General features: G+C 37.5%; 1 protein-coding gene across 2 annotated transcripts; it reads right to left on the bottom strand.

Moving 5' to 3' along the window:
* Positions 1-746: 746 nt before the first annotated feature.
* On the bottom strand, positions 747-5587 carry LOC137838647 (receptor-like protein EIX2). Of its 2 annotated transcripts, none has more exons than XM_068647883.2 (2): positions 2113-5587; positions 747-859 (listed from the first exon to the last, which is right to left on the bottom strand). In XM_068647883.2, exon 1 carries the CDS (start codon positions 5577-5579, stop codon positions 2154-2156), a length of 3426 nt encoding a protein of 1141 aa, XP_068503984.2. In that variant the 5' UTR covers positions 5580-5587; the 3' UTR covers positions 747-859; positions 2113-2153. The 2 variants fall into 2 exon arrangements, with proteins under 2 accessions (XP_068503984.2, XP_090157239.1); XM_090301113.1 differs by having other exon boundaries at positions 813-856.
* Between the last annotated feature and the right edge of the window lie 5276 nt (positions 5588-10863).

The following is a 10863-nucleotide window of genomic DNA, read 5'->3' as shown; positions in this document are numbered from 1 at the left end:
GATGTACTACTCACACGGACGGATGTGAGAGTCATCCCCTTATTTGTATCTAGAGATCAATTAGGGAGGGGGGTGTCACAAAGGGGGAGAGGAGTGATTTTGAGGGCTTTGCAAAATTGAAGAGAATTACTTAATTTTACCATGTAAATTGTAAATATCTAAAAAAGTATTTATTAATCCTGTACATCTATTTTTTTCTTATTAATCAGAATTAATAAAATACATTATTTGAAATTTTAGGCTTTATAATAATATAATATAATTATATAATATAATAATAAAATAAATAATAATATTATAAATATTTATATATTTATAACAGTAAATTTTTTATTAATATTAATAATATAAATGTTTAAATATTAAAATAAAAATAATATGTAAAATTAATTTATAAAATAATAATGTTAATTAAAATAAATTTTTAAAATAATGATAATAAATATAAATTAAATAAATTAATAATAATTAAATAAATGTACTAAATAATAATATTATTTTAATTTTATATTCTTTTATTCTTTTATTTATAATTAAAATTTTACATTATTTTAATTAACTAAAATTTACACAAAATTATTTTTTTTATATAAGGGTAAATTTGTAATCTTACAATTTATACTATTCAAAATATATTTAAATATTTTCACAAATATCACATCATTCACGTTTTTTCAATAAACTTTTTTCACACATTCATTCTAACATCTCTCAATCCAAACAACCTCAACTTTCTTCACACTTTTTTCATATTTCTACTTCTCTACACCCTCAACTTTCCACTCCTCCTGACCTTCTAATCCAAACAAAGCCTTAGTGCCTTAGCCAACATTAACCAGGATGGGTCTTCAAGTGCCTGCTGAAATTTGAAAAATAAAAATAAAGGACTTAGTTATCTGAAGTGTGTAAATGAAAATAAAAAAAATTCTTGTTCACCAAAAGAAACAAATATCGTTGATGTATTTAAAAAAAAGCATAAAAACATAAGCTGTATAATTTATTAACTGCAAAACCCAAACACTAAGATTAGGCTTTTACATAAGTTCATCTTCATCGATGTCAACATCTGTTACACAAAGCTTCACTTCATGGCTTCTAAAAGATAAGATGCTATAGTTTTAAAAACAAAAATGTTTATTTGACACCCACACACTTCACCCTACACCCCAATAAATATTAATATTTTAATTATTTATAAAAATTTATAACTTTTTTAATTTTGAAACATTGTATTTGGCTTGTATTTTCATTAAGAACGTGTTTTCTTTTCTTAAAATTTTTTTATTACAAATTTTAATATTTATTGTGGGTGTAGGGTGGAGGAGGGGTGTCAAAATATCATAACTCTTTTAAAAATAACCACAAGAGTGAGAAATAATACGATTCTGATTTAAATTGAGTATAATTTTGAAAATAAAAACACAAGAATAACCTGCATAATTTGCCCACTTTCAAACACAAAAATAAAAATAAAAACATGAACAACATTGTTATTATTGAAATGATAAATAACAACATTGAGTGTGTTTGATTATAATTTTTTTCACTAGATTTAAAGTTTTGTTGTAAAATATTATTTAAAGACTAACTTTAAGAGTAAAAGTGAAAAAAATAATGAAAAATGCATAAGCAAAAAAGTTAAAAAAAAAAGAAAACTAGAAGTAGAAAAACCGCAAATTAAAAAATAAATTTCAAAATCTATTTTAATCAAATAATTTCTTTGTGTTTTAGTTTATAAGAACATAAAGAAGTTTTCGAAAACAGGAAGCAAGCGGGTTTATTTCCTCTAAAATAAAAATATATTATTTTCATTGATATATATATACAATTAAACAAAGAAGATTTAGAGACTCGCAATGAAACACTTTAAAAAATGCATTTTAAATAATTATTTTTTAAAAAACACTTATTTAAAATATACAGGTTCCACAAACATATAAAAAAGTATACACCAGTTTAATTTATTAAGAAATAACTTATTTAAAAGAATAATCATAAAAAAATCTAGTTCTAGATAAATAGTATAACTTATTTTAATGAATAGATATTAGAGAAGTAATAAATAAAAACTTGTGTACCAAATCAATAGTAAAAGGATTATAACATTATTACCTGCTAATTTTTATCCACGGTAAGTAGTTTCATAAAGGCCGCTACTTTATATGAATATTGTCTGCTAAATTGTTCAAGAAGTTGAAATAGACATGTCGCCAAGAACGCTTGAATAAAATTGAGCCAAATATCATCCAGAAGCTTACAACAAATCCAAATGCCATACTTATGAAAAAATCATTATTAAAAAATGAATATTCATCTTCATGAACTTCAGCATTCGAAGATTCCTCTTTAATACAAAATTTCTCCAATGGTAATCCACAAAGATCGAAATTATCCTCATAGCTTGATGCATCAAAACTTTGTAATTGTGTGCTGATTGGAATTTCTCCTGTTAGATAGTTATGTGACAAATCTAACATGCTGAGACGGTCAATTTGAGTAAGACTAGTAGGAATTGAACCAACTAATTGGTTTCTTGAAAGATCCACAAATTCAAGTGATGCAAGCTTTCCGAGATTTGAAGGAATTTTTCCCATTAAATTGTTTCTTGATAAATTCAATGAAACCAATTCAAATAAATCCTCTATTTCCGGAGGAATTTCTTCTGAAAAGTGATTGCTTGAGAGATCAATGCTTCTTAAAAGAGACAACCCATTGTTCATGAACATTTGTTTTGAGCCTTTCCACATAAAAAATTCATTCAAAAAATACAAATTATACCCACTCACTCTCCCTATATCATAACTATATTGATGGTAATCGTTTGAAACCTTTTGAGCCATTGCAAAAAGAGCATTTATGCATTTAGGAATTTGTCCGGATAAGTTGTTGATTGAGAGATCCAAGAGTTGAATATTTTTGAGATAGCAAATCTGTGTTTGTAAAGTTCCATAAAAGTTATTACTTCCCAAACTTAAAATTTGCAGCTCTTTCAAATTACTCCCAATCCAAGCAGGAAAAGGTCCAGTTAATTTGTTTTCTGCCAGATCTAACATTACAAGTTTTGTGCAACTCCTCAAAGAAAAAGGGATCTCATTTGTTAAGTTGTTGTTTCTCAACAACAATGCTTGAAGATCAAAAAGTGAACTCATTGAAGTAGGAACCTTTCCTGAAAATTTATTGTGACTCATATCCAAATAAGTTAATGACTTGAAATGACTCCAACAATCTGGAATTTGTCCGGATAATTGATTATGTGAAAGGTCTAATTGGTATAAAATCTTAATTGTGCCATTCCCACATAAAAACAAAATAGAATCTGAGAATTTATTTTTGGATAAATCTAGAAGAAAAGAATCTCGAAGAAATAGAGGAATATGGCCTTCAAATTGATTTGATCCAAGTGACATCTTATAAAAAGGATTCTTCTGTGGAAAATTTGGAATTATACCTTGTAAATTGTTGTATGAAATATTCATATGCAACCAATTGTTTACTAATGGTAATTTAGCCCAAAACCACTCCGGAACAATATCTGATATTGAAGCATTTGAAATGTCAATAGTTTGAAATTTATTTTGTGTCTGCAACCATTTTGGAAATGTTGGACCTAGCTTGCAAGATCTCAAATTTATGGTGAGCAATTGAAAAGGTGGAACCCAATTTTGGGTAAATGACAAGGCCAATGAGTTGTAAGATAAATACAAATCTTGTAACTTTGACATATTAGCGAAATGGTAGTCACTGAGAACACCTTTTAAAGAATTTGACTTCATGTAGAGTTGCTCTAACTGTGGTGGAAATTGAATATCCTTAGGTATCTCTCCATTTAGCTTATTTTCAGAAAGATATAACCCTTTTAAAGATGTGAATGTTGAGAAGTCAGGTAGTGTGCCATTGATTTGATTCATATTTAGATATAAATTTTCTAATGAATATCTAGCACATCCAGACAAATGATGGATTATCCTCGGAAACTCTTCACTCAAGCTATTTCGTGACATATCCAATAAACGTAAAGCACATGCATTCCCAAATGATTTTGGAATTCCACCTTCAAAATTGTTTAAGCTGGTAAACAAATACTCCAATGAAGATGGCAATTTGCTACCTTCAGATATCTTTCCACTTAATTGATTTTGAGTAAGATCCAATCTTTTCAAAGTTAAAAATACCGAAAGGTCAGGAAGCGTACCATTTATCTTATTATTACTCAAGCTCAATTCTTGTAATGAGTTTCTAACACATCCGGATAAGTGATGAATTATCAGTGAAAACTCTTCATTCAAGTTATTAGAAGATATATCCAATGAGCGCAAAGCACATGCATTCCCAAATGATTTTAGAATTCCACCTTCAAAAAAGTTCATTTGAATTGAGAAAGACTCCAACTGAGGTGGTAATATGATGTCTCGAGATATCTTTCCACTTAAATGATTTTGTTCCAGAAACAATGTTTTTAAAGATGAAAATACTGAAAGCTCAGACAAAGTGCCAGTGATGTGATTACTTGACAGATCCAATTCTTGCAATGAGTGTTTAATGCAACCACTAGACAAATGATCAAGAATGGATGGGAGGTCTTCACTCAAATTGTTTTGATTCAAGTATAAAGAAGATAAGGTGCATATATTCGTGAAGGATTTCAAATCCCTGGCCTTGAAATAATTATAGGAGAGGTCAAGGTTCCTAAGCGAATTCATGACCATGCCAAAATGACTTGATGTGGAACCCTCCAAGAAGTTACCATCAAGGTTAAGCTCAACAAGGTTGGAAGTGAAGTTTGAGACCCAGTGGAATACCATTGGTGATGTGAAGGTGTTTCCGGAAAGATGAAGGACGGAGAGGGAAGTAGAAGAATTGAAATGAGAAGGCTTGGATGACATAATGAAATGATCAGAAAGGCTACAATCTTTTAAATCTAGTTCTCTTAGTTTTGGTAGGTTGAGAATCGCTTGCAACCAACTATGAGAACGATCAAGACTTGATACAGAGTACAAGTAAAGATGAGTTAAAGAAATGAGATTTGAGAGCCACTGACCTCCATCGTCAATTTTGATACCATTTCCTTTAAAAGAATTAAATCGGATATCAAGGTATTGCAACTGAGAGAGATTTCCAAGCTGAGATGGTATATTTCCTTCAAAAGAATTCCTTGCAAGATAGAGCTCATGCAACTGGGAGAGATTTCCAAGCTGACAAGGGATTGAGCCCTCCAGAGAATTTTGACCAAGATTTAAGTATCTCAAATGAGAAAGAGAGCCAAACAGAGTTGGAATTTCTCCGCCAAAAACACATGAAGAGAGATCAAGGTATTTCAAGTTTGTCAGAGAACCAAGAAACTCTGGGATGTGACTGTCTTGAAAATCATTGGAACTGAGGTTCAAATACTCTAATTGTCGCAACTCCATCAACGATTTCTGGATCTCTCCCCTCATATAACGATTAGTTATTTCTTCAGTTATTTCTTCATAAACATCAAATTCTCCAGGAAGGTGGAGGCCTAGAACATGGGCGGTGACGTTGCTGCAGCGAATCCCCTCCCACTGGCAGCAGTCGGGAGTGGTCCAGGAGGAGAGCATGCCGTCGTCCACAATGGCAAACTATAATTATAAAATTATGTAGTAAGACCATAAAACTTTTCCAGAGCTAAACAATTATCATTTCTATTTTGATTTTTCACAACTTCAGATTTTGTTATATTTACTTTTGCTTAAGTGTTATTAAACATAAACGAAACTTTGTACCATATTTATTGTTTTCCTGTTCTTTCATTCTTTTTTATATATGAACCATTTAAATATGAATTTTAACAAAAGACAAATCTATTTAGATATAAATATATTATAACATTTATATTTTACAAATACAATTTTCTTTGTGTACTTGTATAGAATTTAAAATTTAAACAGTTATTAGCGGAACTATTGATACTTCAACTTTGATCGTGTTTTCATCTCTGTCTATAGGGTGTTCGATCCTTAGTTCTCGATCGGGAGTGTACTTGTAAAAGGTTCTCCAACGATGAACTAAGTTCTCTGTTTCAATGTAATTAGTATATTGATAGAAGCATACTTTATTATTGTATAATTGTCCTATTTAATGTATATTATAACTTAAATGAAATTATCTTATTTGTTGCATATCTTTTTAATATAACTTGATGTGTTAATTCTATTCGGTTAGACGGCTCACACTATATTATGTGATCTGTCTGATGTGACCAATAGACTTTGCATATTTATAAAAATTAGACATCAAAGTAAAACATGTAATATGACGTGACCAATAAACTTTACATATTTATAAAAATTAGACATCAAAGTAAAACATGTAATATATATTAGTTTATCCTTAATTTCATAGTAAATCTATATTTGTCAACCATAATTCATAGAGGTAACATTTTTATAATTTGCAGTATATTTATTCAACTCTAGTAAAATTGTCTCTCATAGAGATTTTCAGTATGCATAAAAAAATATTTCTCTCTGTTTAACTGTGTTCCGTCCGGTTGACCTGGGACGTCTTTGTGCGCGACCTCAACCGTCAGCTAGGGACTTCTTCCCACTGGTTACCTGTGGATTCCTGCAAAAAGAGGACAAAAGGGCGCCCTAGCGACCGTTTGCACTCCGATGCTCAAGTCAGCCAGCAAGAAACACTAAAACTGTGCACCTCCGTATCTGAGCACCGCGTATGGCACTCCGAAGGTGGTAAAAAGAACTCTGTATTGTGTATATTTTCTCGCTCTGGAAAACAACCTTTCTCCAGTCCCTTGTGCGTAGCCTCACGACTTCGAGCAAGCAACTAGAGTATATTCTGGAAAAATTTGCCCAAAAGTTCGAACCCCGTTCCCAACAATCTCAACGCTATTTAAACTACCCAAGCATTTAAAGTGCCTTAAAGCGCTTTTAATCACAAACGTAACGCACTCAATCAGCGTGTCTAATTAGAAAACGTAGCGCATTTAAGACGTTGAAACGCTTGGGAGCCTTTATAGTACCTTAAACGCTCGAAACAGAAACTGTACTAAATGACTTTAATTACCTGATACCTGGCTAAAGGGTGTTTCCATTCTGACCTGGCTGTCGTACTCGTGGAGGGCCTCACAGCGCCATGGCCCCATCCGGGGACGTTTCTACGTGTGAGTCCCCCTGCTTGGGAGTGCTACTGCGCAAGGGGTGACTTTTTGGGTGCCAACTCATGCCCCCAATCATCTAGTCACTCACTTTGAGAGCGTATCTGCCTTCCTCTCGTACCCTGCACCCGGCTACCCTGGGCGTGACCTTCCTCTTGAGTCGTATCTGTCCCAAAGGCGTCTCTGGGGCGGCAGGGGTACTTCACAAGTCAGGCTGCCCTACACTGGTGTTGTTACTATGGCCTTGAAGCCACCTTTCTCTTCTCTTTATCACTCTCCCGGATCATCGGGACCTGAGGCCTTCCCACGGCGTCGCTCCCTCCATGGTCTTTCCTACCCATGGGTATCGGGGAACCACACTGTGATTGCCTTGCCTTAGTAATATTTGATCTTGGCGACGCCCTGGTTGGGCGACGCCTTCACCTAGGCGACGCCTTGCCTTGGTGATGTGATTCCAATAGCCACATAGAACAAGATTCTTGACACTTTGAGGAATCACCTTGAGCTGGAAAATAAAGAGGCACTTTCTTAGAAGTTGGATCATGGTTCTAAGTCAAGAACTCACCAAAACAAGTACCAATTCCCAAACTCATTTGGATGAACCAAATATTGTCAAATTGAATCAACAAAGGAATTATAAAAGAGAAGACCGAACAGAATTAAAACACAAACAAATGTACCGAACAGAATTTAGAAAACCAAAACATAGGTGCTGGAAAATTAAGGACAGCCGAACCAAAAAATGCTCAAGAACACAAGACAACAAGAGTAATTGAAAGAGAAGAAAGGAAGGAGAAGAGAATGCTCATGAAGATGGAAGATAGGTTGGATGATCACGCCACTAGAAGTATGGATGCTCCTAGATGAGTGTGGAAGCCGCCACTTGAGGAAACCATGGTCCTTCAAGATAAGACTAGAGTAGAAGCTCAAAAGCTCTCCAAATGCTCACTCCAATTTTGAGTATAGTTTCTTTAGATGAATTCAAATCTCAATTTTACAAAGGAAGCACCTCTATTTATAGCCTAAGGTGCTGAAAAATAGGTGGGAAATTTCAAATAAACTCATTTGAAATTCCCACCAAAAACAAGTCACATGGGAGGTGTGACCTTTTTCTACTATGACACCTCCCAAAAACTACACCTACACCACTCTCCTAAGTCACATGGACAATGTGACTTTATTTTACATTTTCACACACCTTTATTTAATAACCAAACCTCCTAAAACTATACAAGAGTATTTCAAAGCTTGGCCTTGCCCCTCATGGGATGGACTTGGGCTCTTTGGGCTTTGGCCTTCTTGGGCTTGGGCTTGGGCTTTGGGCTTGGGCCTCATCTTTATTTTATTTCTTCTTTTAATTTTGAGAAGACTAGAAGGAAGAACTTCAAATGTGAGGGTGGATGTCCTCTTCCTCCATTAATAAAAGCCTCCTTTATTTGATTCTCATCACTTGGCGACACTGGTACGTGGCGTCTCTTCACTCAGGCGACGCCTTGTGTTGACCTTGACTCCTGACGTTGACTTTGACCTTGACTTTGTCAACGCCCGGATACGGGACGGTACACAAGCCCCCCAGTCTTAAGCCGAAGACTTGTCGTCAGCGCAAAGACTAAGGCCTCGCCCACGCCGTCCACGTGCCACCCTGATGACCTGTCATTCCCTGCTGACTCAACAATTCTCGAATTATTGACGTGACACTCTCTGAACCATAGGAGCGCTCTTAATGACTGATTGGACATCCTCTGAAACGGGGAAAATAACACCTTTTGAGGCTACCCTTAATCGCGCGCCACGTGGCTCATCGTACGGCCAGCCTCTAGAGACCCTTGCGTTCCCCCTGGGCGATTGATCCTTCGACACGTGGCACGATCTCACGGGGCTCCTAGTTAGCGCCTCTTAGGTTGCAAATGTAACGTTCAAGTTACCCCAAACCCCGCGCTCACCCCACTGTTACATTCATTCCCTCTGCGTCTCTGCACTGTTCATCGTCTTCAACCCCTTTCTCTGCAATTTCTGCTCTCTCCCTCCCGTGCTCTCCTTCTTCCTTCACTTTGACAGCAAAGGTATGATTTTTGCATATCCACGACTCTTCCCTTTCGTCGCATTGCATGATTTATTGAACTGCCTGGGACTGTTGAGATTTATGCACTACTGCGTTCTTCCGCTTCTCCTTCCTTCTCTGTTCCCTTCTCCTTCTTTCTGGGTTTTCTCGCGTGGGTGGTGTTTCCTGGGGTTCACTCCCTTTCCTGTCTTGGCTACACTTGTTAAAACCTTTTTCCTCTCTTCTTTCTCCAGCTATTTATTCACACCATGACGCGCACGAACGCGGAGTCTGATTCCTCCCCCAAGACCCCCAAGTCCAACTACAAAGCCTACTACCCATGGGCCCCCGACGAGCTCTTGAACGAGTTTACCAGCCTGACTACCTTCCAGGACCTGGAAGCTCATCGTGGGGATCCCCACTTGTATAACTTTAACACTTTCTGCCGCACTCACGACGCTCACATATCCGTCCGTCCCGGCAGGCCTGGGGAACCTGTCTGCGTGGACGACAGACCTAGAAAGGGGAACCCTTTCTTCTTTATGTACCAGACGGTGTTTAAACGCGTAGGGGTGCGTCTCCCATTTACCCCCTTTGAAAGGGAACTCCTCACCGAAATTAACACTGCCCCCGCCCAGCTCCACCCCAACAGCTGGGCATTTGTAAGGGGTTTTCAAATTCTCTGCGGGCACCTGGGCATCCTTCCCTCCGTAGACGTTTTCCTACATTTCTTTGAAGTGAAGAAGCAGGGGAAAAGCTTATGGGTAAGCTTTTCCGGGATCGCGGGTAGGATCCTCCTCTCCCTCTTCCAAAACTCTTACAAAAACTGGAAAGGGAAATTCTTTAAAGTGTGCAGCGCCAAGCACGACCCCACAGCCTTGGACGGCTTCCCCCTTTATTGGACGGAGCGCCCTAAGCTGCTTAGGGCCAAAGCCCTGGAAGAGCTATCTCTTGCTGATAGGGAGGTAAGCAAGGCCTTGGTTGGGCTGGGGATCGTTTTTGATACATTGAAGCTTGTTGCTAGCGAATACAATGCTCACGCCCTGACCACATACTTTGGTAAGGAGACTCTCCCCTCATCCTTTTTTGTTGTGAACACCTTGCTACCGGATGTTTGTTCCCACAGCCTCTTCCCCCTGTTTTCCATGGTGCCATGTTACTTGCATCTCACGCATCTATGCGCTTTGTGGTTTTGTATAGTTGCTTTGGCCTTGATTTCTGCTGCTTGGTTTATCTGGATGTAGGATCGGTGATGGACGCCTCCAAAAGGATGATGCTGGCGAAAGCGATGAAGGAGGCTCGTGCTGCCAAGGCAGGCGCCTCCTCCGCCCCTGCTGCTGATCCGATCCCCCCATCAACTCTGCCACCGCCACCACCGATCACCACCGAAACCCCACTAGGCTTATCTCCATCGTCCCCACATAGCCCCGAGACGCTTCAGACTCCCAGCTCTCCTCTGCCCATCGCCGCCGTTCCTCTGGCCGTGGCCTCGTCACCGGCTCCAACCCCCCTTGACAAAGGGAAACGGGTCTTGGAGATTATATCGGATGATGAGGACTCGGAAGGTGTGGCACCCTTCAAGAGGAGGAAATCTGCGAGGGTTCCCCTTCTGCCAGAGGCGTCGCCCCAGGGAGGGGACTCCTCCATGGATAACCCTCCCAGTGCGACCTCACTTCCCCCCACAACA

Source organism: Phaseolus vulgaris, chromosome 4 (assembly GCF_051622355.1).
Source record: "Phaseolus vulgaris cultivar YP4 chromosome 4, ASM5162235v1, whole genome shotgun sequence".
In the NCBI taxonomy this organism is placed as follows: domain Eukaryota; kingdom Viridiplantae; phylum Streptophyta; class Magnoliopsida; order Fabales; family Fabaceae; genus Phaseolus; species Phaseolus vulgaris.
Note: the sequence above shows the minus strand (reverse complement) of the source record. Positions and strands in the feature narration are given on the sequence as shown.